The sequence below is a fragment of the Phaethon aethereus genome (genome assembly GCF_964289735.1).
Source record: "Phaethon aethereus genome assembly, chromosome: 11".
Taxonomy (NCBI): Eukaryota; Metazoa; Chordata; class Aves; order Phaethontiformes; family Phaethontidae; genus Phaethon; species Phaethon aethereus.
In genome coordinates this window covers 10,975,335-11,003,205 of record NC_138587.1, presented here as the reverse complement: position 1 = coordinate 11,003,205, position 27,871 = coordinate 10,975,335, and the positions used below count along the sequence as shown (strand labels likewise).

The 27,871-nt window shown below is 42.3% G+C and overlaps 1 protein-coding gene across 2 annotated transcripts; it reads right to left on the bottom strand.

Moving 5' to 3' along the window:
- Window positions 1-661: 661 nt before the first annotated feature.
- Window positions 662-27,695, bottom strand: ARIH2 (ariadne RBR E3 ubiquitin protein ligase 2; the record flags this gene model as incomplete). 2 transcript variants are annotated; one of them, XM_082004542.1, is made up of 14 exons in its annotated part: window positions 662-733; window positions 1,190-1,273; window positions 2,217-2,285; window positions 2,637-2,780; window positions 3,850-4,045; window positions 5,528-5,553; window positions 5,653-5,703; window positions 7,202-7,319; window positions 8,371-8,480; window positions 9,387-9,508; window positions 10,231-10,378; window positions 12,723-12,786; window positions 14,490-14,557; window positions 27,447-27,695. In XM_082004542.1, 14 exons carry the CDS (start codon window positions 27,693-27,695, stop codon window positions 662-664), a joined length of 1,521 nt encoding a protein of 506 aa, XP_081860668.1. The 2 variants fall into 2 exon arrangements, with proteins under 2 accessions (XP_081860668.1, XP_081860669.1); XM_082004543.1 differs by having other exon boundaries at window positions 3,850-4,001; window positions 5,532-5,553.
- Window positions 27,696-27,871: the final 176 nt, after the last annotated feature.

The window sequence follows — 27,871 nt, the reverse complement described above, 5'->3', positions numbered from 1 at the left end:
GAGATGTCACATGTAATCATACTAAATCACGGCCACTGCCGGTAGTGTCGGGTCAGACACAGCAGCAGCCGCTCTTACCACCAGCCACTCTCCTCGTGCAATGCCCATGCGACAATGCCCTGGTTAAAGGAGCACCAGGAAATCTAGCCGAGATATTTTGTAACCTCCTTCAGTGCCTAGGAGGATTTTTGGGTCAGAGGAAGGGAGAGGGGGAAAAGCCCATTAAATTTACAAGCAGATTAAGGAAAAACACTCCACTGCCAATTTATTTTTAAAAAGGGTTGTGTGTTATTCTAAGGTTTGTCTGTATAATTGTACAACCGTTGAAAATTACATAAATTGTAATGATCTAATACTATTAACAGCCATTCAGAGAAAAACTCCCTCCCCTTCTGAAACCATCAAGGGCAGGAGGGAAATGTCCCAGGAAATATATGCCCATCTGAACTCTGGCCTCTAGCCTGGCAGAAACAGAAACAGAAAGATAAAGAGAACAAACTGGACTAAGATGTGTGGTGTTTGCATGTGTCTGACTTGCAAGGGGAGGGGTGGCTTTGTCCTTGGCCGTGTTCTCCCAGAGGCAGTGCCTGCTTATCCTGGTGAAGTTGCCATCACTTCACTCGCTGCTCTCACCCCTGCACTTTGTCACTCCCTCTCTGTCTTATGTGTCATGGAAGTCTTTCAGCAGGGTCCTCCGTCTCTGCTCTGCTATGTGCATCTGATTCTCTAAGTCCTGGTAAAACAGAAGGTAGAAACTGTTAGCAGGAATTCCCTAGAGAAGAGCTCATTTTCTTTAGGGAGAGACTAAGCTCCAGCCTGAGAAGCACCAACCTTCACACACACTCTGGATCACAAGAGCACAGATCATTTTCCTTTTGATGTAGGCTCCCTCCCAGCAGTTACCTGGCTCCTGCTCTGTCTAAAAAGCTACAGGCTCTTCACCAGAGGGCTACATGCAGCTTCCTCCAGAGCTTTGCTGGTCCCGTTTCAGTTTGCAGAACTCACTGCAGCCCTCCCTCCTCTCCCCTAAGGCAGTGAGCACTCTGCTCCTACAACATCTGCTGGCTGAAGGTGAGTTTCTGGATCTAGTTTCTCAGAACCCTCACTTGACTACCTTAGCACTCCTGCAGAAGTCTTAACCCCAACAGACAAAATCTGGCCAGCAGGCTCAAGCAAGCAGAACACTCACCCCTCTGTCATAGCTGTCTGCTCGCTCCACCTTCCATGAGAGATTCTCAATTTCAGCTTCCAGCTGGGCCTGCTGGTACTCAAACTGCAAAGAGCAAAATCATAGACAGCAACAGGAAACTAGTTTAGTGGAACAGTTTCATACCACACACTACACTTGAGGAGCAGACAAATGTGTTCTGCTGACAGCTGTGCTGGCAGAGCAGGTTTGTGCCTCCTCTTTATCCACCTTCAGCTAACAGCATCACACCTTCCAGGAGCACTTCCAGTGTAAGCACTCCCCAACCTGCATCACTCAAAATTAACCCAGTCAGCCTAAAAATGCTGCAAGTGACAAATATCTCCTAACTCAACTCATTTTACCATAAACAGGTCACAAAATGCTCCCGTGAGCAGCTCTGCAGGCAAAGTAGAGGGATCGTTAACCATTGCTGGGAGCAGTAACTTGTTCCACTCACACAGTCAGATCTGGAAGAGAACATCTGTCCACAGCCTCAGAGAATACATATGATGATGGGGAGAGACCGAGTAACAGGTTTTACTGGACAACTGAGTCAAAGAAACAACCTCTTCAGTGAGTTCAGGGATATTTTTGGACATGTCCAGCCCACGGGATGCACCAAGCCAAGAAAGAACTTAAAGCAGAAATAAAAAGCAAAGCACCCTGATTCAAGGCTGGAAAGGCTATCCTCCAGCAGCTCTCCACATGAAATATAGCTCACAGCACTGTGGTAAGTCTTACCAAGGAATAAACGCACACTTCCAGCCTCAAAACATTCTGCATAAATTGCTTGTTAGTGAAAGTGCAGTGAAGTGCCCTGGGAAAATAATGTAATGTATCAGAGGACTGAGCTGCTGGTCAACTCAAAGTGAAAAGGAAAGGTGCAAACCCACGTATTATTTGTCCTGTGCTTACCTCAAACTCAGGACTAATATTTCAGACATTGCCAAGCTCTGGAATTCAGCCCAGTATGCTGCCAACTACACCCCAAAAAGCTATCAGGAAAAAAAAGAGCAAAAGATCTTACCAGTTTCTTTCTGGGACCAGACTCCATGTAGTAGGCATACGGATATGTGTACTGCAGGGTGTAACGACACTGTCGGGGAGTGGGAGGAAGAGAGAGAAAAGAAGGACAAAGAGTCTCAGATTTGGAATTCAGCACAGTTACATTTGTGTGACCACTACAGGCAAAGATGCTACCTTCTGACAAGCATGACCGGACACTTCATGGTGGAATTTCCTACACCTTCCTTGGAAGAACTTGTGCAGTTAAGTATAACTTCACAGAGGTCACTTCCAGATGACTTTTGGCTAGTTCATGTCTTAGACCCAGAGGTACTGTCCCACATACCTACAACCCCTAAATTCCCTTCCTCACTTGGTGTTGTGAATTTAGCATTCTGGTGTGTATTCTCTTCTCTGTGCCAAACAAGACACAACTACCCACCTTTGCAAGTAGTTTTGCAGCATTTTGTAGGTATTGCCAGTCTATCCATGTTCCCAAGTTGTTCATAACTCTTTCTTGGATTTTCTCCTGGATTCGTTGGTATGTCTGTGCCTCCAGCTGTAGACTTTTATTGTGATTCTCCCACTGCAAGGGGTGGGAAGATAGGGAAAGAAAAAATGGCATGAGACTGGAGTACTGCTGCCGTAAAAGCACAAGCTCTAGCAAGCAGGAATTGAAGTGGGGCAGAAGTCCAGCAAGGCAAGACATGCTGTGGGAAAGAACAGCAAGGCAGCATTTCCAGTAGCAAGTGGTGGAGGCTGTATACAACAGATTGACAGTAGCGAAGAGCATGGAGCAAATGCAGCTCCTTGGAGTGGGAGTGCCCTCTGGTCGCACAATGACTTTTGTGTCTACCATGATGGAAAGTAATGGCGATTCCCCTACTTAAAGGATTTCTATAGAAAGATCAAGAGTTTAAATTAACATTTAAAACACGCTCAGTGAACTCCAACATCCACATGCACATTTGTAAACACGGCCATTTCTCAAAGCCTGTTGGTCTGGAGAGCCACGAATGAACACATTTATCACAGGACTTGGCTCATGGGGTGAAGAATAAACTCATTTTAATGGGGAAACTGAAATGCAGCAGCATGGAACCTCTACCACGTTCTCTTCTCGAGATGCTGCTTTAGAATTGCACTGTATGGCCAGGTGCATCGAGCCTGCTGTGTGAACAGAGATGCTCTGACTGCAACTTTTAAAAGAAGTGTGATTACATGAAATTTTAGGAAAACTTTGCTACAGCCAATGGAGCTTTGAACATATCATAGTTTATTTAGTCTTTGTCTCTATAAAGACATACAGCAAGGAAGTGAAGTTCCACAATCCTGGGAGGAAATGATTGGAGCAATATCTATCTACTGCAGCAGCACTCAGCCTGCAGGAAAACGGTACAGTGGCACATAGGTGATACTAATTTTCTCTATGACAAGGAATTATAGGAGCAAATATGATTTGTTTTGGGTACGACATTGCTGGTTTGTATGGGACTCACAGGGCAGGATTTTGAGTGAAAAACAACAGGGCCTGAAAATTCTGCACAGATTCTCTTTGGGCAGTTTCTTGCACGGAGGTTGCTGGCAATGACCTTTGCACCAGGCAGGGAGCATTAAAAGGCTACAGCAGCTCTGGCCAAGGAGATGTCTCCTACCCTCTCAAAATAGAACAAGTACTTCTTAAGGGCCTCCCTGGCCTGTGCTTGCTGACTCTGGTTTACAATATCAGGATTCTCTTTGTACCGACTGCATTCGTAGTACTCGCTGCCGTGAGTCTTCCAGTCTCCCAGACACATCCAGCAGAAGTCTGCAGAAAACAGTGAAAAACCCACTGTGATGCACAGAAGAAAACTCCAAGAAAGAAAAGCTTCAGGAGATACAGCTCATCTGTTTTCAGATATTTCTGCTAAGCCAAGAAACATATACATTCTGTATCACCTTGCATAATGGAACACAATAGTGAGCCAAAAATACCAGCCTGTCTTGAAGATTTTCATTGTACCGCCTCCAGTGCAATTATGGAAAGTAAACTCTGAAGTGCTGCATTCTGTACACCAAGACCAACGCACAGAACCGTGCTTGCACTCTGCACAGGCTGTCACTCTAGATTAAAGCAGAGGCAGGCTGCAGTCTTATTTGCGAGTTGCATCCTCCCCACCACTGGCATACTGGCCCATGAGGTCCTCTGGCTGAATAAAATATGAACAATCAAATCCAAAAGTGAACTAACTCATGAAAAAGAAAGTCTACCCTCAGTTCTCTCGAGGAGGGAACTACCCATGTAACTTCAGATATCAGTGGTTTATGACACTTCAAGTTAGGAGCCACTGAATTGGGAAGAAAGTGGAGGAAAGAAAGCAATAGCAAAATCCATGTGACAGTTCTCTGATTTCAGAGCGAGGCTGTGAGTGTTCTGCTGGGAAGGAAAAAAGATGGAGATTAAGTTCCTACAATAGGAGTCACTTCAGTATTACTCATAATAAGAGACTGAAATTTGTATTTCCAGAGTTCACCACTCTTCTTAAGTGCTATTCACCATGGTACCTTGGCACTCGCTTGCTCACCCTTGTCACAAAGCTCCATCAAATTACATCCAGTGCTGCTGAGGACCCCAAAGCAAAGGAAATGTGAGAAGACAGTAATCTTTAATCATCCTCCAAATAAGGTTCTGATATTATAATATTTCCTAGTGGCACACTTAACTTAGAGGGCTGAATACAAACTATCTCGCTCCAAGGCAACAGAAATTAATTCTGCCATGAAAAGGTAAGTGCAAGAACAGGCTGTCATTTTGTAGGACCACACAAAGGGCCAAAGACACTCAGGCTGCTAATTGCACGGGGGTGGACTGGGAAGTCCAACAGATACTGTTACGCAGAACAATTCACAGCTCCTTGCAGTTTCATCTGGGTTGAAGCTCATTATTTCCATCACTAAGCAGAAGGACTTAAGCTGATCTGAGTAAATGGCTCAGTCCTCATCAGTATTTTCAGCTGACGACAAATACAATTACATGGAAAGCATTTAATACTCTCCTCTGAGATGGACTCCACTGTTAATATTACAGCAGAGATAGAGACTTCTCTATACAATGGACATGTCAGGGAGAGGGAGCCAAACCAGCACTGAATCAGAACCCAGCCAAGATCACAGCCAGTAAAAAAAAATAACAGCTATCAGACACAAATCTGTAATTAATATCCTGTTCACCTTTTACTAGGGGAAAAAAATATTTCAGTCAATGTTCACAATTTGTCTTCATATCGCCCCCCAAAATAAAAAAGAACATCACCACTAACAAACACTGCAGAGAAAACGGTTTCCAAATCCTACTTACCATGCTTGCATTTGGAGCATTGCTGAAAAAGAAGAGATAGGAGGCACTGGTTAGTGGAAAGTGGGGAAAAAATTTTCTGCATAGCACAAGGAAGGTCTGATGTGTTTAGGGAATTGCTCACCATGTGATTGCAGCCACCATTCTTTTCAATACAGATATTGCACTTGGGACACTGGGGAAACAGAAGCATTTGTTAGATCCAACTCTGTCTCTAGCAGCCTTCTGGAGAGTGACAACACTTGCATGATTATACCCAATCCCTGGAAACATTCTAAGATCCTGTGATTCCCCTCCTGCCTTTTTTTTTTTTAAATATGCATACACATATGTGAGAATATTAACAGACATACACCCTGCCTCCCACCAGTTCCTGACAGCTCCATTTAAAAAGGAGGCAGAAAGACAAAGCTAGGGAAGTTACACTGCAGCACTGGACTGCTTGCTCAAGAAAACAAATTTGCTGTTGTTACTCCTTGTAAAACCGAAGGTCTCACTGAGTTACCATTTAAGCAATTGCTCAGGCATAGGGACGTAATTAGTTCATGTATGACAGTAGCTTCCACAGCTACTTAGACTACAAGATAATCAGCTCTATATCCTGCTTTCAGCAGCCATTAACAGATGACAACTTAGCTAGCTGCAGAGAATCTGTCTGACCACAGTGAGAGCTGCACATTTCTTCACTTCATCAGCAGTCCTCTGATGCCCTGGAGTGTGAAGTTCAGTTACATTTTTTTGATTGCATAGGTACAAAGAAGGAAGTGAGTTTTGCTGCTTTTTATAAAGTTTAATGGCAGGCAAAATATATGCCAGGACCATGCTCAGTATAACAGAACCTTATTTCTACAAAAGAGCATAGCAGAAACAATGCCATCACATGTTGACACCTTTTCCAGAGAAAGAAGGAAATTTAAGATCTCTAAGTACCCACTTTCCTAACACAGCTGAAGCTTACTGCTAATTAGCACTGTCACAGTTGTTGTTGGCTATGGTAGAACAAATGCCAGCTAGGAACTGTTTTGAAGTCAGGCCACAAAATCCCCAAAAGACATTAAAAGTTCCAATCTGCAGACAGCTAATCTAGAGGATAAGGGTAGTATATCTATAACTTTTCAAGACAATTCTATAGGCAGACTAGAGTGCACAACATGTAATACTATTTCTTTTTCTTGGGTCTAAATCTACTAGAAGTACCTCAATGTCTAATTTACAGACTTTATCTACCCCATTTTGCTGTCCTTGCCAGATCAATACTTTATCTCCCTCACCTTCCAGTTCACAGTACTCTAGAGAGTTATTCAGGTTTAAACACCACTAGTGCCTTATTTGATACTGACTCCGCACTTAGTACACACTTTCCTTCCATTTTAAATACATCTCCACTGATAGTTTCAAAGTAGCCACAGGAGGGCAGCACACTTGGGTGCCAAAGACATTCACACCAGGTCTGGAATAAGGACCACCAGGTCCTTACTGCAGGAGGGCAGCTGGACTTCCTGCACAAAGCATTCCCAAGGCATTCAGTTGTGTTCTGTCACAGTCCTAAGGGAGCTGTGAGAAATTGCAGTCTGCGAAAAAGCAGCACGCAATGCTACTTGTGTATAGAATTGTAGCTTGCTTCCCAGGCAGGACTAGAGGACAAGAAAAAACATGCAGGTGCTTGTCCTTACGTCTTTAGTGTGAGCGCTGATGTAGTTGGCTGTTTCGGAGTCATCTGCACATTTGGTGAGCCATTTCCGAATGGTAGCACAGTCTGTGGGTGCATGGTACATCTGCCGACACTTAAAGCTTAATGGGGAGGGGGGGAAGAAAAAAAAAAAAAAAAGACATATTGATTTCCAAGGAAGTGACTCAAGAATTGAGGTTTTCCTGATGACCAAAATCTGGGAGGCCAAGTGAGCGTAAGAGATTCAAATGCACTTGTGTATTGCTAGAGTGCAAAGACCAAGGCTGAACTCCAATAAACCCCCACCCTCTTGTGCAGAAGCTGGAGTCAGGATGAGAGTGAACTGAGGCCTTCTCCAAACAATTCATGTGTCTGAGGGCTGACACATCCCTCCCTAGAGTCTACCTATGTCTGCTCTAACGTGACTGCAGAGGCCTGGGGCATACCAGTGGCTTTACAAGTAGGCTGACTCCAGTGGTAGATACCAGGCACCTGCATTAGCATGACCTTACCAGCCACAGGTGAGTAAGGGCCATTTGCATGGAGATATCAGTAAGCTGGGTCTCTAAACCAGTTGTACTACAGATGTGTAGTACACATCTGTACCACAGACATTCTCCACAGCAGTGATTCTGGAGATCCAGGAGAAGACAACAATTCAGCAGCCCTGCAAGCTACCTTTTTTGCTGTGGTCCCCCACATACATATGAGGTCAGACAAGGAACATTACCATTCCTATTCAGCAGAAATGTATTCTCGCATGAGCCTCAAAACACACCAGACACTCTGGGAGTCAAATACTTGTAATAAACTTAAAAACTCAATACCAGCAGGTAGTGGTGAGGCCTCCACATCCATTACCAAAATCTTTACCAGTCACTATGCACCAAAATATAAGAACAGCAGATATGTAACCCCTTCATTACTCAAGCCTGGCATTCCCTGATTGTCAAAACACCCAACTCCCAAGGACTTTAGGGAGGGAGGGGACAGCTGACCACCTGCAGAAGTCAGACCCCAAGTGTTCAATTACTCCAGCTAACTCAAGTTACAAACAACTCTAGCAAAGCATTTGAGATGTTTCTACACACTGAACCTGTTGGCAAGCAAAAAGAGTAGCTCTGAGGACAGCATACACTTTCCCTGCGATCTTTAACCCTCTCTGTTTCTTACCAGAAGACCTCATTGCAACGATTGCACTGCACTCGTCGGGCTTTTGGCTCTTGTACCTGTATGACCATAGGGCAATCTGCACCAGGACACAGCTGCAGCTGATAATGGCTCTGTGAACATACCAAGGTGGTAAGATCAGCAATGGGTGCAGAAGAGCATTATCTATTCAAGTTTAACCTCAAAAACATACAAGTCAGTTATTTCTTGTTGAAAAAGAGTGAAAACTGTCACCAGGTCTTGGCTAACAGAGCAGACAAACTTCTTCCACATTAGGAAAGGGAATATTAGTTAATTACAGCTTCTCCAGAACAGGGAATTCGAATGAAGGTTACAGACCAAGTAAGCACAGTAACACAACCATAAGACATCACCAAGACACTGAACAAACAGTTTTACTCCGTTTCAGTTCTTTCCCCATCCTCTCTTTATGCCCCAGAATGTATTCAGCTGCTCTCCTATGGTAACTGTTCCCCCCTCAAAGGGTCTCTTACTGAAGAGAGGTGACACCACTCTTTCATACCACTTCACTGCTTCTTGAGTGTTCCCAGTCCGTTCTCAGTTACCAGAATACTCCTGCACATATAACCGTAACAATTGCTGCTTTAATTTCAAAAAACCTCACATAAAATGTTACTGAACAAGCTAATTCAGATGGGTTACACTAAGATGAGGGACTTATTTTTCAGAACCTAAAACATCTAGGCAAGAGCAAGAAGGACTTTAAAACTCAGATTGAAGTTCTCAGCTGCAACATTCTGAGAATTCTGCTTCAGGAAAAGCACCAAGCACCAGCCAAGGAGTTACTGGGTGACCTTACAGCAGAATTTATTCTGGCAACTTGCTAGAGCATTTTGTCAGTGAGGCTGTCCTACAGGAACAGCCACATCACGTTTCCCAGGGACAGTTTTGCTGCAGTTACTGCATTTCTAATCAAAGATGCATGACACTTAAAACAAAATTTCTGCAAGTCATTGGTGAATTAACCCAGGGTATTTTAAAACTGAAAGACACAATACCTCCACATAGTCCCTGAAGAGGTAGCGCCTGTATTTGTCTTTCAGCTCTTCACTAGGCAGCAATGGAAACACAAAGTCTTCTGGTGTCCGAAGTAGGCAGTCCTGAGCCATGCAGGAGACCCCTGAGAAGAAAAAGCAACATTTTAGCACAGTGCAACTTATGCTAAGGAGTGAATGCACAGAAAGCATTCAACACACTTTCCTAGGTGCCATCTGTTGTTGTGGCAAGAGGGACACAACCGTGAAACAAATCTACCAGGGCTGCTGAAAAAAGCTGAAGCCCAACTGTTTTCACTGAAAGATGACAGGGCACATGTGCATCCAGGACCAATAAGTGCTTCAACCAGTATTCACAAGGGCAGATACTTAAAGTAAAAAATTGCATGTTACTGCCATGCCAGCATGAAGGACAGGCTAGGAAAAGCCCAAAGCAACTCTGGCAACTACTGGCTTTCACCCAACACAAAGGGAAGAGATGTTTGCATCCACAAGAACTCCAGAGTCAGTGCAACAATACATGATGAGAGATGCAAACTCAAAATGCAGCAGATTTGCAGCTTCTAACTTGTTACAGTCATGCTCTTGAAATCACAAGGGGAGAAAAGCAGCAAATGGATCTATGAACTTGCATGTTTTGTTAGGCAAGGAGTAGCACTCTTCTGGTGGTATGCCAACACTAAACAGGGGTTCAGGTAAGACCAATAGTTCAAGTTAAGTTTCTCACAGGTACTCATTCCATGCTCCATTTTCTCATTACTGAGATGTTTTAGACCAATTCAGTCAGTCATCATCAGAACAGCCAACATGGCAAATACAGACCCAGCACCATATCCGCCGAACTCACCGACTCCAACACCATCCTTGACGAGCACTGTACAATGCTGCTCCCAACAGCTGCGACAGAACTGGTGCTGACAAGCCAGAGAGAGCAAGTTCTCCTTCCGGACAAACTGCATGCATACTGCGCAGTGATGGGAGGAATGTACCATTGCCTGGGAGAGAGACAGATCAGCATTACGGTGAAAGCATCCCAGCTCTCCCAGAGTATTCTCACCTCATCCACAGGCACCTGTATCACCTTCATTGTGACAATGGTCTCAGGTGAGCTCCAAGCAGAACAGCTGGTGTATTGGAGTGCTGCCCTGCCCCGACAGTCAGTCCCTCTCATGAACCTCTTTAACCTCATGGAGCACAACAGATTGACAGTCACTGAACAGCTCCTGCCTCTAATCTAGTGCTACCCAGGACTCACCTTTACTTTTCTGTTTCTTACTCTCGCCTTGTTTGAAAAATGAGGAAATACATCATTGTGTTAGTCCTTCCCTGAAGTTACTGATACTCTTTGTTAGCTGGGTCAGACTCTATCAGTGTTCCACAGGCCCTGGAGAGCAGCTATAGCTGGAAGCAGGCTTAGCAGTGCCCTTTTACTGGACAACGATTTTGGGCAAGCGGAGAGACAACTGAAGGTGCAGTGTGTACAGTGTTTATACAGACAGGAAAGGGAGTTCACAGACCGTCAATCTCACATCTCTTATCTCCTGCCTACGCTACATTTGGCAAAGCAGGCAACATTCCTTCAGCTGAAAAGGAGTAGATGGTTTGTTTCAAGTCAGGCATAATTCTGCTACTGCTTCAACAAACCACCGGGAAGCAGTCTGGATTTCCCCTTGGCTAGTGCAGAACTAATCCCTAGACAACAGATTTAGCCTCCAACATATCTCAGCTCACCCTTGGGACCTGAAGAACTAGGTCTAGCACAGCATCATCAAAAGCAAGGCTCTACAAAGCTGTTAGCAGGATTTTATGTTCCTATTTCTCCTTTCACAGCGAAGTCATATAATCAGTTTTCATCTACTTAAACCTTTGCTGCTCTTTGAGAAGCTTGTGTGAGACAGCTGTCAGCTTCCATGCCTAACTCTGGATTCCAGAGACACAGAGGAGCAGCAGCATCATATGCAGTCACATGACAAGCAGAGCTTGTTTTATAGCACGACCACATGAAAAAGGAAATAATGCAACTTTGTTCTAAGCAGCCTCACTTATGGACCAGAACAAGATTCACCAAGTCTGCAACTGTGTTCATTGCGTACATCAACTGCTCAATTTGAACAGCAAGCGCACTATGTCAAACCTTTGCAAGCTGTCCCTCTGAGCTCAGCACTGTAGCTTCTCTCTATAGGGTCCATTGCTCTGCAGACTCTCAGGATGACCATCTGCCCCCAAAATATCATAATTCTGCATTAGGAGCCGAAGCACAGAGCAACTTGCCCTAGCACATACAAAAAGACTGTAATGAATTGCCTACCAAACCAAGTTTGTCAAGACTTAAACTAACGTTTTAATTGTAATATCTTTCTTCCCAAAATGAAATCACCATTGCAGTGGAGAGTACTTAAGTGAAAGCTGATACAAGATTCAGGCAAATCTCAAAATACATGGACTAATTTGCAGGTATGTCAAATAACAAAGATTTTTTTCTTGGACTCTAGGCAGATAATTTATTTTGAGTCCATGAAGCTTACTCCGGTCAGCTGTTTTAGCTTTTTCACTCTCTGCTAGTTACAGTCAGCTCAGATGCCAAATTAGGCTTTTAAAATCTCCCCTGCCCCCCAACCCAAAGAGTGTTTCTCAGATGTAATATTTTATCACTCAAAATCTGACACATGGCAATGTGTTCCTGGGGTATCTGTGGATTGTACCAAGACACCCCCTGTGAATGAAACCTGTAAACATGCAACAGGAAGTTTCTATTTGGGGGGTGGGTGGTATCTAAAGACCTGTGTAGCCCTGGTTGCAAAACACAAACTGTTGGTTCAAATATCACTACTGACTGGCTCAGCAGCAACACCACTGGGAGATTTGGCTTAAGCATCCCTGAGCAGAGCAGTGCAGCAACCAATCATCTGAGGTAAAAAAAATTAAAACCAAAAATCTCTGTTCCAGCCACAGACAAGCTCTGTTCATTCCGTGCAGCCAGAGCTTCCCTTGAGTGTCTTTTACAGAGAGAGCAGAATTGGAAGAGGTGGCCAAGCCCATGCACTCTGCTCCTTCCATTGTGTACCATCACTCATGCCAAAAAAATGAGCTTAGTTTTCTTGAGGCAAGTAATTCTTGAACACTACCTGCAAGACAATAGCAAAGCTGCTATTTAAATGTTAGACACCCCTTGAATGCATCCTCATTTAATGAGTAAATCCAGCATTGAGTTAGGGTGTTGGACCTGAGTTTGCAAAGGGTTAATATGGGACAGACTATGCCATTAGTAATGCAATCCTCCGGTGAGGTGGGTCAGAGGTGTCTGCCAAGGGAACAGGCCAAAATAGTTAACATACTTACATGTTTGGATGAGGTGGGCTGAACTCGTGCTTCTACTAGCAATTGGGCAGCATTAGACTTGTGCCTGAAAAGGCAATTGAAGATGATCAAATAAATTTTTTAATACATTTTGCTTTGTTAAATTGATCCTTCTCATCTGAATAAGCAATAGGCTCTGTGCAAATGGTAGGGTAGGTTTCAACAAGGAAAGTGGACATGTGTCCTGTGTGAGACTCCTTCACATAGTGAGCTGAACTCTCATTAACAAAACTTTATGTGAGTTTCTTCAAAATCAGAAATAGGAACAATACTTCTCACAGTAATGGATTAACATTTCCCTCATACTCCTTGAATAATATTCTTCTACAACTCTCTCCCTCCCCCTGAAAAATTATTTTTGAAGCTAAGATTTTCTGTCCACCCTCCTAGAGGAGTCCTAAGCCACTGCCCACAATAACACACTCTAGTGAGGCTCCTGTCTGTCTCCCACTCCTTTGTAAAATCAAGCTATCCTGGTTAGGTCTCACTTTGAGTCCAGTCTATTATCTAGTTAAGTATTTACTCTGTAACAGATTATGACCCCTTAGGCATACGAAGCTTTCTCTCAGCAGCCTTAGAATTAAAAATGTTTTGCTGTTTGTGATTTCCACTACAGAGGAATGTTTATATCTCAATGAATTCAGAAATAGCAGCATCACTGTTGTGACCATGCTGTAAATCCTCCTTTCTCACTAGCACTTTTTATTTGTACTAGGAAGCTTTCCTTTGATTATGTCACTTCGTACGAAGACAGAAGTCTGAGGACCAGATCAACGGGAGAACAACTTGCAAAGTCATAGCTTTAGATGTAAACCCTTCCCCAAACTTTCTCTTGTTTAAATCTCAATAGTTAACCTGCAGAATCTATGCAGGAATCTCATCCTCCACACTCCCCAGAGAAAAGCTTTCACAGGATGCATGGTAACCACCAACTCAGTTACCAAAGATGCTGCAACAATATCCATACATGAGATGCATTTCCCATATGTTCTCTGGATGAAGCTGCTGGCTACAGGGCCAAAAATGGCATGGCAGAATGAGTCAGACTGATGTGCTCTCTATTTTCAGACAATGTTCAGTTCTGAGCCAGTATTTTCTGGAGTGGCTGCCAGACAGCAGTGCCTCCTGACACACTTCCCGTATATGTTTGGGCAGAGTCTGAACCCTCCTTTTTGAATTCAGCTGGAAGACTTTGTTACAGTGACATTGACCAAGTAACAAAGGGGCTGCACTTCTCATTTCTCTCACACCATCTTATCCTGCTCTCCAAATGCTAGTCAGCTTGGAAAATAGTCACTTATGTTCAGAAGGAGCAAAAGCTTCAACGTGCATGTAATACTAAAGAAAACATCAGCATAGGTTCAGTGCTCCTTTATGATTTATGGCTCATATATTCAAAACACAACATATGTTATCTCTATATTTGTTAAATAAATATAGATGCAGCACTCTCAATCTGTTATCTCAAAGTTTAAGCTAAATGCATTTACAGGGATACCAGCATGACAATAATTCCTCAGACTGAAAGGCATTCGCCACCATTACCCTCTCCCTGTTTACAAATTCCTTACAGGCAATGCAGCCTCAACAAAACAGTGTTTCTCCTCTGCTCCCTGGAATGGACTGTGTGGCCTGCTTTCATGTTCAAAGATGCCTGTCAAAAAGACACCTATGGACCACTCTGAGCAACCTTGCAAAGCAAGGGGGAAAAGCACTGAGCACAGAAGAGATAAGACTATTTACACTTACCTTTCCAAAATCTCTGAGATTTGCCAGTGGAAACTAACTAATACTAGCTTTGCAACGGCATGTGATACCTAGGTGGAAAATAAAAGAAAAAAAGTCAAATTAGGCATATTTTGAGGCTACACGTCTGCCTTAGGACAATGATCTTCTTACAAGACTGTACAAACTCAGTACAATAGTCCAGTCATACTCAATTCCCATTAAACTACCAGACATAATTTTCACAGCCAATGCACCTGCAACACACAGGTTGGAATGAAGCATGGATGCACTCAAACTCACATACTTAGTCACAACAGCACAGAGGGGAAGGAATCAAGAATTCACTGGATTGGCTTAACTGCTCATGGAAGCCCCACATCCAGTCCTGACTACAGGCACCACTTGAGAGGCCCAGACCAGACTGGGATTAGGGTCCTCGCTAAGTGTGTGCAGTAGGAACCACAGGATAGACAGATACCACTTACTAAGCCAGAGCAGCAGTAACAAGCTGCAAATGCAGACGTGCCCCGACAGCAAAGGGTAGGGGGAAAAACAAAACATTTTCACAAGCCTTCACTGTAGACAAGAAAGTTATACACTGGACTAGAATAGGAAGATGAAAAGCTACTGTGACAGGGACTATTTCCATGCAGAGCTGCTTGCATTATGTGGACTCCTGGCAAGCACTAGCACAGCCTGTGCTAGCCCGAGCACTCTCTAGAATACTGCAACATAACATTTAAAGTCATGTTACAAGGGTAGAAGCAAACAAGTTCTCCTTTGCTTCTATGTATTAGTTTATTTCAGAAGAAAACAGACTGGTCTGATAGCACAAAAAGGCTCGTACCCACCAAGACCACAGGCATCTGCTGGACCTTCAACCTGCCTCTTGACCCCTTCATGCACTTATCAGGCCCACGGAGTTCAAACAAAGCAGGTCGCCTGCAAACAAGACAGCTCTCCCCAGGGGAATTCAGAAAGCTCATGACTGCTGCCTCCTTGCTCCTCTCTGGGCTGGGAAGCACCTGGACAAGCCCAATGCGTTCAAACAGCCTCTGACATTAAAGGGCTCTATTGCCCCCATTCCAAGACAAGCTATCACCACAGCACCTGTCTCTCTCTACTATACATATAGAAAAGACAACTCCTTCCATCCCGGTTCAGAAAGAGCTCCTTTTTTTCCTAGAGAAGCTGTCAGTCCCAATCATCAGCTGAAAAGCCAAAAGCTACAGGTGAATCACAGGATTTGATGTACCGGTCATAGAGATACACAGCAACCCCAGCACAACCCTGGAAAGAAAAACAAGCAACGGTTGCTCCTTCTACAAAACAGACAGGCTCTGCACACCTAGGGGCAGCATATTCATTACTCTTCTAAATCTACCTCACTGAGGAGGTGCAGTTTCACAACACAACGTAACTGACCTATTCCTGCCACATGATACTGCCCTGGTCCTGCACTGGCATTTGTCAGAGCTGGATGGTTGGTTCAGCGAGCTAAACCCCTGTAGTACCAATACACAATGCAGCTGGGGCTTTTAAACAGCTCTTATCCACCTCTATTTTCTGATTTGCCCACTTTGCTGGCCACTAAGAAATCCCAGTAATAAAAGAGTAATATTCAATGTTCAAATAATCTTGTTTCTATAAGCATTAGCTCACACAGCGTGACATGTGGTACGTCACCTTCCTCAGCTTTACCAGCGATGTGACCCTCACAAAACAAAGGCTGCCCCGGCGGCGCTGCCCTCCCTCCCAGTGCAGAAGCCTGTGATTAGATGGAGCGTGGCACATAGGGCTGCTGCTGACAACTCATACAGTGCTGCAGTTTGTACGGATGAAGTGCCACTGCCAGCCTTGGATGGGTTGTTATCTGAAGCCCCCAGCCTGGCAGACCCAGACAGACACCTCTGACTTGCTTGCACAAGGAAGACATCTGCATTTCGTGTTTGTAAAACAAACAAGCATCAGGAATGTGGTCTCTACAAGACTGGCTTCCTGAAAATGCAAACCACATGTTAATGAATCATTCCCTAACAGCAATGAAATTATTTCTCAGTAGCAGTAAGGAAGAACTACCATCCTGGCAGAAAAAAAAAAAAAACCCACCAGACTTAAACGGGAAGTTCATCTGTAACATGTGAAAATTGAGTATTTTTCAGTTGGATTTTCAGAGCCTGAGGTGTAACATCCATTGCAGCATCATGACTCCATGAAGCTCATGAAGTTACTTGTTCCCAGAGGAGGAACCAAGTACATTCAAGAAGGAAGATGTACAGAAAGAGAAATACAAATACTAGCATACACATTTCTGAAATCTAACAAACTACCCTAACAGAATCAAATGCTTTTGAGCCAAATTATTTGTCAGGCAAAAAGTGAAATTAATGCTCCAGAAAGATGCCAAATCAACAGATTTAGAAGAATAATAAAGCTTCTGTGACCATTCCTATTTTGCTCCAACTGCAAGCACTGACTGGATCAGCTGTAGTGCTAATTTTATTACTTTTGTCATAAAAGCACCCAAGAATAACACATTTTCAATTCATAAAGCCAAGTTCATGACACGAGTCCACTTTCATAAAAGCCCTGAAGCAGAAAAATTTTTGATACTACCTGATTGGAGTGCATGCGATCTTGTGAAAAAGAAACCCCAGAGTCGGCCAGTTACAGTTAAAGATAGATAACACTCAAACTGTAAGAAAGAGGGAAGGGAGAGGAACAGATAACTGATGAGGCTGGGGCTATGCCTGCTGAGTGGAGTCTCACCACATTACAATCTATGTCCTGCTCACCAACAGCAAGCCTGGTAATTCAGAAGGCAAACGTGAATACCATCAGGGGTCAACATTACTGGAAAGATTCAAGAAAACAAGCATGAGAAGAAAAACAAGTGTTTAACAAAAGCCTGCTTCTACTGAACAGCAGCACTCCCCAGTCTCTTCAATGACTGTACATTCACAATGTGTGAATGATTGTACCAAGTCAGCCAGTTCTTCCACAATAACATCCCAGAATAATTGAAGTATTTCTTTGTAAGCAGGAGCCAAAACATGCTAAACACAGAAAAATACCACCGCAATCAGAAGTTGGGTCCATATGTACACAATTCATTACCTTACAGTAGTGGAGAAGCAATGTACAGAAGCTGATACTGCTGGCTGAACTGTTCAGTTAGAAGACATCGATGCCTCCCTCCGTACGCACCCACTGCAGCCTCATAGCTTAGGAAATAAGCCTTGGTTGCTGTTCAGGCACATCGTCCAATACAGCATATCCTGGACTGTCAGAGTTTCACACAATGAAAGATCTCAAACTTAAAAAAACATTTCAGAAAGAGCCATGATTCAGTCCCCTGTCAATCACTGGGTGCCACAAGAATCTCAGGTTATCCAGGAACAATAATGCTTTCTCTCAGGCATAGAACAAATAAAAAGAGATGCCTTTGATAAACTGTCAGCGTTGTTTAGTTGCCTATTCTCATTTCAGAATACTAACACCCAAAAGAGACAGTGAGCTAGCCCACTCGGTGTCTTGCGGGCAGCAGGCCATTTCAGTAAAATACTTCTACAGACCACAGTGCAGCAGGAAATGCATATTCTAGATGCTGCACTTCTACTTTAGTTTTTGTCTGCAACTGATAAATGGTGCCCAATGCCTCTACATAACTTGACTTCTCCAGAACTCTTCTAGCTTTGATTAAATATATTAAAGTTTAGAAGATGAAAGCTGAAAGCAGTAGTCATGATAAAAAAAAGCCTGCTTTTCCCTCATTCTCATTTCCCCATTTTTTCAGCATCAGCTTAAATTTTTAAGATCAAAGATCAGCTCAGTCCAAATCTGAACCTGGAAAATTTCTGACTGAAGACCATGCTTCTTTCTTCACGATGGAGCAGCAAAGCTAAAGAGACAGGATATCATTCAATCTGCAACTTCCAGCTTCACCTTAAAGCGGGAATTTGGAAGTTTCTTCCAAACCTCCATTGGCTTAACTCTGACTTACCAGTGATAGAAGGCTGCAGATCGCCAGAAATGGGCACCAAACGCTCATGTTTATCACTGCACTGGAAAAGAGGCACAGTGTCTATGCACACAGGAAGGGTGCCAAGAGGAAGCTGCTCTGCATAAGGGAAAGACTCTACAGGAGTTGTAAAAAAGTCTGAAAAACTTACATAGTGCTGGACAAAATTAGATTCTGAAAGTAGAAGGAAGAAGTAATGCCATTGCATTAAACATACATCTATTCATTTTCTGGAAGAGAGCACCATATTTTTTTCTCTATTTAGTTTATCTCTATTTATCTCCTGGATTCTTTACTCTCCAAAATATGCAAAATTCTCACACTTCTGACGCGCTAGAGTCTGGCACTCTCTAGGACAAGACAGTATCAAAAGAATTTGTAAGAAGCTCTGCAGGTACCTCGCTGGATTTGGAGAGCTCTAAGACAACTATGTCTCAGCTTGCTTCCCTAGATAAGCTATGTTTGAAGAGCTGAAGTTTCATCTCTCTACAGCAGAAAATCTTTTCAGCCATGCCACTTTGACAGTTGCTAATTCAGACAGAAATGTTTCCTAAAAGCTAAAAAACCACAGTCTTTTGTAGAGGTTATATTCTACAGAAATTGCTCATGCATATTTATGTCACATGCATATCTCATGAGTTCATTTCACTTTTCTCCAAGGGATGGCCTATTTTTTGGTGGTGTGTTTCAATCCTCACTTTTTTAGGGATATGGTATCAGGAATATAAACCAAGAATCATCACATGATTCTCAAAGAGATTCAATTCAGAATGAGTTGGAGATACTATAATCTGGTTGGAGCCGACATCCTGTGGCTTTGCACCAAGGTGACAATTCATCTTAGATCAAGGTTGCACTGAAATGTCTGGCTGAGATGAACACAAACCTGGCATAAAGAAATACAGCTTCCATTTCTTGTGTTCTCCTCAAAGTTTTTTTTATAAAAACAGATTTAAGCAAATAGGATTAATCTTGAGAAGCACTTCTTTTAATCCACAAATAGTTTTTGTTAGTTTTACAAGGAAAGGATGAACTTGGGAAGATACTAGTTTGTGTGTTGCATGAAAGCTTCTAAAAACACACTCTTCAATTCTCTGTAACAGTAAAAACACACAGAGCAAGAGCCTCTGAAATTGTTGCTATTGGTGAAGAGCGATGGGCAAAATAGAGACTGTACTGAGTTCACACCAGAGAACAGTAATGCCTTAGGAAGAAACCATACTTTGTATCAAGTAATTTTGCTGAAGAAAAAAATACCTTCAGACATGCTTTACTTAACGATACTGCTGTGAAGAAAGCAACCCACAAATGGAAAAAAAATACTGTTTTACCCTCATTTCTCTTGTGGAAAGTAGATCTGACTCCCTGTATGCCCCACTGGAAAAACTATCTGACTGTCCTGTTTTTACTGGAGGATTTCTCAGAAAACTGCCGAAATATTAGGAATTAAGAAATAAAAGGGCAATAAAAAAGCTTTTTTTGGACCACATTTTCTCCTTTTCTTTAATCTTTTATAAGCAGACTTCCAATATGCAATCCTGGTAGAACATTCATGAGGCTGCAGGGGCTTGAGCTGTGATTAACATCACCTGCCATAAACATCCAAAGTGTTCAAAGTCTTGTAGCAAAGTCCTCCGTATCTGTTACAGGTTTCTGAGCCTTAGAATGCTGTTTTCAAAACTGAACTCAAATTAATTCCACTTACCAGAAGAAAAAAAGACAAAGTTACAACAAAATCAGACACCCTGGTTTTTTTTTCTGGGTTCAGTCAAGCTTAAAAAAAAAAAAGTGAGAAAAAGCCGTCCATCTTCAGGTTTCACTCACAGTTGACATTTCTGTCCCTCTCCTGATTACAGAGTGAAGGCTGCGCTGAGGAAAGAAATGCAATATACAGTCTGTAGCTGGTCTCGGTACCATGGAAAGGTCTTTGCAAAGAGCACTACATGGGCTTTGCTTCATCACAGGGTTTTAAAATGCAGCGGGTCACCTACCCTCTGGCATGCAGAGATCTGGTGATCCGCAAGATTAGAAGCATATTTAGGAGGCAGAGTGCAGTTTCGGAATGACAAATTCTGCTGCTGTTACACACACGATTTGTGAAGCTATCGATGTACAACTTAGTTGGCTACATACTGAAGAAAGGGGATCTCAGGTTAAATTCTAACTCCTTCTCCACACTTACATATTGCTTTAATCCATCCGCTCTCCCACACAGGACAGCAACAACTTCAGCTGCAGCTGCCAGCAAACAGGATCAGTAGGACTCAGCTAGGAAATCTCAACATATGTATTTCTCAAGCTGTTAGTCTATTCTTCCTGAGGAGATTCAGAAATAAATTAAAAAAAAAGACTTAAGCAAGATGGTATGCCAGAAGGCATTATTACAAAATAGCTATCAGATTCCTTCTTTGAAAGATTTAAAGAAACGCAGCACGAAAGCTGTAAGACAGCACATGGCTAGAAGATTGACATGAGGCTCCTCAACTGTACTCACTGGAGTTACTCTTTCCAACATAACAGTGTTCTGACAGCGTCAGCACCCAGCGCACGCTGCACAGCATTCCCTGCTCGCTGCCAAAACCCCCAGCAACACACCCCGCTGCCGCACTCCGCTCCGCTCCTGCCCAGGTGCCTTCCCAGCAAACGGCAGAAGTGGACAATTCCTTCTGGTTGACAGAAAGGAGGACGCGGAGGACGCACAGGGCTGAAGCGAAGTGCAGCTAATAACCTGAATCCACACAATCGTGACCAGTGGCTCAGGACGCAGGGCAGCCAACTTGAACTGGTTCACAGCACTGGTGCGTGCACACAGCCACAGCAGCACGCACACGCAGAGCGCAGGTCTTAGGTAACTTTGCAGTGAGTAATCCCTGTTCAGTCCCAAATAAAACAGTCCTTTACTTGACAATCCCAGATTGTCAAGTAAAATGCCTTCTAGAGGCATTTTTCTTTTGTCATAAAAAGATGAAGAGGAGGAACATCTGCTTTGTAAAACAGTGTTTCATTGTACACAACACAGCTCATTTCTGCTGTGCCATCCTTAACAGGCACTGCACACAAATTTGGCAATGTGCTTCAGCTGCTTCATGCCACTCCTGTGATCATGTTGTCCAGCTGTAAGCTTGCAACATGAAACAGTTACTGAAAGATTGTTTCGGCATTTTTAATGACTTGTGTCTTGCCTCTACCTCCCAGCAAGATCATACTCATCAACAGCTGTGAACAGATTTTTTTTTTTTTTGCTCACTGTAGAGTTATACTGGCTGTAAGATACACTTAAGGCATGAATCACAAAGAAATGTGTGGGCTGTAATCACCCTCCACATTTGTGGCTCATTTTTCCAATCAAGTTGAGAATTTTGGCAGTTCTGGGCAATAAGGAACAAAACTGATTTTGCTCCTCAAATGACTTCATGAAGTTGGCACAAGGCTGCAAGGTTTGGGCTCTTCAGCCGGCTCTCTTTATCTTGCTGAACAGAAGTCTACGAAAACTTACTATGCTTAAGAAAAAAAAAAAAAAAAGAGCCAAAATAAAACACACGCTGAAGACAGTTGAAGACTTAAAGACTTACTTGTGTCCTCTTGATGTTTAACATACTACTAAAACACAGGCATCGTGAATCTGGTAGGCAACAACACAGCTTTTGTACAGCAGAACTTTCAGAATCTTTCCGTTTGGGAACAAAAAGTGGGTAAAGGACAAAGGTACACCTCCAAAGTGTGTGCTCCTAAGGGTTACAACTTCAGACTGGATGCCCCACATAATGTTGGCTTGATATTAAAACGCAGAACATGGTACAGATATAAACCTGCAAGTCCTGACTAATCTAGGATTTACAGGTACCTCAAAATAGTGTGTAATCATTGCCCAACAGGGGTTCTGTGGAGAAGTCAAATTTGCCTATCAGGGTCTACCATTTAGAATAAATGGTATTTAGATATTTACTGTTTACTAATATATACTAACATTTACCAATGTTGGTTCTTATGGTCACCAACTTTGAATATAAGTTTTTCAAACTCTGTTCTTATATATGTGCATTTTAATATTTCAAAGGGCTTTAATACTTCTTGTGTACTTAAGGTACTTAGGTGCAGCTAGTCTTTTATATGCAACGTAAAATGGCGGTCATAAGTTTCATTTAGTCATTATGGCATCAAAAAGGATGACTATGCAACACTGCATGTTTGTTCAGATAAGCACCCCATATCACACATTTGGTCGCAGTTTGCACAGCGATACAGGAAGGCACACACGCCAGTGTCTCGAGATCTGGCTCTTGATGGACTTTTTGCGATCACATTGAACAGGCATTCTGTGAGCACCAGCTCCTTCGGGTAGAGCTGCTCATACAGGCTGCCAATCTCCACGCACGTGACTCTGGATCTGCTAAAGATGGTGTTTGAAAAGGACCGCTGCCAGCATTCACCAAGCAGCTCTACAAACTAACTGTTCTGTGTCAGCGCAATTTGAGTGTGTGGAACAGTTTCAGAGGGCTGTGTTTTTATGAGCAAATGCTAATTTGGTCACATTAAAAGACGTGACATCAATAAGGGCAGCAAGAATATACAAAAAACTGGTTTATCACCTCTCACAGATCAGTAGTGATAATATGGATTAATAGATTCAGTATATGTCATGACATAAATACTTTTTGCATCTACCAAGTTTTATTCTTCATGGTACAGGGCTAAAAAAAAAAAAAAAACCAAAAAAAACCACATTACAAGCTGTTATTTCAAGGAGTAAGGCAAGCAAGCTTTTTGCTGTCTGATAAATATTAGCAGATTGGTTTTGTGGAAAGACTTGCATCAGTATCAATGGCCTGTAAAACAACACAACTATCTTTCATTGTTACCTTATATGTGCAGAAATACCTAAGCTTCCTCATGAGTGACAATCAGCTTCTGAAAAGACCTAAAGTCAAGGTAACATTTTTTTCATAAATTGTAATTGTACTTGTTTTATCTGGTGGTTTATCTCACCACTTTAAAACAAATTTGGTTAAAACTAGAAAGATCCATCTCATCACTGAAACAGAGAAATTACTGACAGTTATTTGGAGCATCACAGGTATTCCAGACTTGTACGGAGACCCTCAGCAGAGCCAGGAAGTGTCATTCACAAACAAAAACAATATGACATCACCACACGCTTAATTGCTTGCCAGTGCCAGGGTCAACTTTGTACAACTGTTGAGTATCATACTGTTTGTGTGCATGTACTGATACTGCCACTCCAGGACCTACAACCACTCGATGATTTGACAGAGGTATTTTGAAAACAAACTTATTACTATACAATTTGAATTCACTAGTTTTGAAAGATATTGTATTTTATAGTTACATCTACTTTTCAGAAAGAACTGTTGTAAATTCTTTTGCTAGTCTGCAGGCAATAGATGCCATTCTGCTTTCAAGAGTACTGTCCTTAACAAGTGTTGAGTGTTGGTGAAGTGACCTCTTGGGGAATTAAAAGCGATCTGCTTCAATTCACAGGCCTTTTGGTCAGTGAATCACAGTTTTGGATAATATTTGTTTGAGGTTTTCTTCTGGCATGTTTCAACAGAGGTAGCCTGTCCTAATTTTAGTCAGAGTATTAACTGAACCCTCCACAAATGGACCTCCAGATTAATAGCACTAAGGAGCAAACATTTCTTCTTCTTTTTCCTGGAAAGCAAGGATCCACTCACATTTCATTCTTACTAAAATCAAAATGAGGAGAAACTTTCAGAGTACTACTTACAAAGTCCCTCTAGCTTTAGTAAGGTTCTGGGACAACCACTACTGTAGCTGCAGGCCTGGCAAACAGCACAGCTGGTTGTATCTACCACTACCTTGTTTGTACTAAAGTTACTATTCAGAATTCCCCACTTGATGAAACACACCTCAGACAAATTCAAGGTACAAGTTTCCTATAACAGTAAAGGATATAAGGGCAGATATCTACCTACATGCTGGACTTCATGCTTTTATCAGACTTAAGTTTTTAACTATTCTTGTCTCTAACTGGTATAGATGAAAAACCAAGTGTTTTGTTGAAGAGGCTGTCTCTTTTGATGTTGCATTCAAACTTTTAGACATATGCAGGGTGCTTACACCTGACCTGAAGTTAGCCAGCCAATGCACGGTTTGTTCAGTGGTCTGCTTAGCTTCACCAGGAGTGAGAACAAGGTCAGCTGTATCTCATGAGGAATGAGAAAGGCTAGCCAAGAGTTTCTGGGGAAGATCACTCTTTACCTTGATGCTTTTAAGAAAACAGGAATTCAATAATCAGCCTGAAATCGCTGAAAAAACAGTTTTTAAAAAAATCTTGAGGGTTAATGAGCAGAGCAAATGAAATACTATTTATTTAGCTTCTTATTAGCTAATAACAGCACAGATTGCAAGTATGAAGATGTAAGGCTCTGAACACACCTGTTTCTGGTCTTAAAAGTTTGTCGACAATATGTCACCGAGAAAAAACACACTCAGTACACACCCCTCCCAATTTAACCTTCAGAAAGTGAACCACCTAATGACAATGTACAGTGGCAGAACATTCAAACATGGCTTTGAGACCACTTATTGCATTCATTTTTGCTTTAGGGAACTGTATTAGTCTATCCCTTTCTTGTGATAGCAAATTGCTCAGATACCATGTCATGCATTGCCTTCAACATTGTACCTCACGAAGACAGTCTTAAATTTACCACCTTCTTTCCCTGTCAGGGGCAACCACTCTGCCTTAAATACAAGCTAATGCTGAAAAGCACTACATAACCACCAGCTATCACAAGGGAAAGAAGGGAAATCAACAAAATGAACTAGCATGCTCCAAAAGAACTATCACCACTACTATTCAAAAAACCCAAGACAGTATAAAAAGGAGTCTTCAAAAGAAAAAAAAAATTTTTTTAGAGCTCAAGCAAATTAGAGGAAAGAAGTTAACACAGTTCTTAGAAAAGTCTGTCTCTGCTTATTCATATCCATTAAGTCAATGGAAATAATGATAACAAATAGTTGAACATTCAATTTCCTTCTTCTCTATGCTCACTAATGCAATGCAAATTCTTTCCACTCCAGTTTGCCTCAGAAAACTAACAAAATGACAAGTTTCCTTGGGGGAAGAGAGGAGAAGGAAGAAACAAGGTTGTTGAAGTATTGTAAGAAAGGATGCCAAGAAACAAAAAGCACATGCTGCAGATACCCAACAGATTTCCAAGAAAAGTGCAATTCTTGCACCACCATTGCTAGTGAACAGAGAGTTAACTAAGCTAAACACTTAGTGTATGGCTTACAAGATCACAGTTTTTCAGGTTTCTACCCAGATTTATTTTTATCTTCTCCTGCACAAAAATGTGTAGCACTTCATTTTTAAGCAAATACACAGACATATTCTTGACATAAAAGGAATCTAAAATGTTCCCCCCCTCACTATTTGGGGCCAGATTTGAGTTAGCAGGTTGGTATTATCTGGTCAACTACAATAGTTGCTCAATGTTACCTTCATAATTCTTGGTAAACTTATTTTAACTTTGTAAGCCTGATTTTAAAGACTAAATAAAGTATTGGCCTTGTTAATTTAAATCAAGAGAACAATATGGCAGGGGTCACATTTTTGAAGTGTGCTCTATTTGAAGGCAAACAGTAAGGAGCAGAAAAGCCGTGCTAAATCTTTACTTAATCACTAAGAACCAAGAGCAACTGGCAGCTGGATCAAAAGTGCTGACCAACTATTCTCATTTTTTCTTTTCTTTTGCCTCCCATTTCTTACAATCTGTAGGGAACAGCGAGCATTCAGAGCTCATCGAAGAAATCAGACATGAGTCTGACAGCCAAGAAAGAGTAAAGCTTCATTTTCTAAGGTGGTGAATGCTGCAAACAAGCACAATAGACAGCACAATCAGCTAAAGATGCAGCAAAAAGTATGAGTGTACTTTAGAGCCTATTGTTTATTAGGCTTTATAGTCCTCAGGCTTTATGGTTACACTATTTCTATAGGACATTCTGGTGTGCAAATAAGTAGAGAGATCCCTCTCACTTTTTAAAACCAGGTTTGATTCAAAATGAACTGAATAGGAATCAAAACCTATCCCACATGGCTTTTTTTATATGCTGTGGTCACCTGTCCTGCTTTCAGGGCTTGTTCCAGAGAACAACAAGCACTAGGAGACCTGTTAAAAGAGTAGGTGCATTGGTAATTTCAACCCAGTGTCAACACCTAGAGCTTAAGAAACGACTTTCCTTCTGACCTACACATTGGGACCAAAGCACACTGGCAAGGCAGAGATGGAACCTCTTTTTATTACTAGTCTGTACTACAGTAATCAGTTGCACAGAGAAAGAAAATTTCACAAAAGCCTTATTGAGAATAATACCATGGAGCTGACTTGGAGTGGGCCTCTTCTGTGATGAATTAGTCACTACAAGAGCTGGCAAGTTCATTGTACTTTAATTGCTGTCACTGCAACAGTAGGGTTAATACCTGGCATGACAGCTGTTCTGTCTTTTTGCAAGTCTATGATTATTCTCTCAGAACCAACAAAGAAAGGTGTTTTTGTTAAAATTACAGAATTTTAGCACATCTTCCTCTCTGTCAGTTATCTTCTCAAACACAGGTGTACCAATCTGTACCATTTATGATTTGGTTTGTTTCTTTTCTATGTACCCTCTTTGCATTGTGCCAATGCAAAGAGTTATAACTCAGGAATTTTGTTCATGAACCTCAGCTCTGTAAAAAAAAAAAATCATAAGAATCAACACTCAGTAAGGAACAGTTTTCAGGCCCCAGAACCAGTTTGCAATAATTTTAAACACTTGAGTCAGTTCTGAACCAGGGACCTTCACTAATGCTCCTCCAACCCCCCGTAACAGTAATATCACCACAGCTTTTATTTCAAACTGTATGCTAAGCATTTGCCTTTTCAGTCACAGACTTATTTTACACCTGTGTTAATGCAGAAACCTTTCCTCACCTTTAACGTGGCAGCCAAGCTGGCCATGTGTTCATTCAGAGTGCTCTCCGACTCCTTGTAAGTCAGGCAGGTGAACTGATATTCCTCTGGATCAAAGGCATCTGCTCCCTGCTGCTCCACGTCGTTAGCTACCCCATCATAATAATCCTCAATATCCCCAGGATCCTCATCCTCTTCCTCCTCCTCGCAATTAGGGTCATAATCCTCTTCATTGCTGTCAGAGCCCTGGCTGTTCATGTCCACGGACATCTTAATGCCCTGTCAAATTGCAGACCAGGAAAGCAATTGCAGCTTCTTTTTCTCCTCCAAACTTTATCGTTCTTTTGATTTCATCTGAGCTCTGTCTCCTAAGGGGGGAAAAACAATTTTTTCTGTTGCCTAAGAAACTGTAAGAGAGGCCACGTCAACATCATACAGGTGATCAA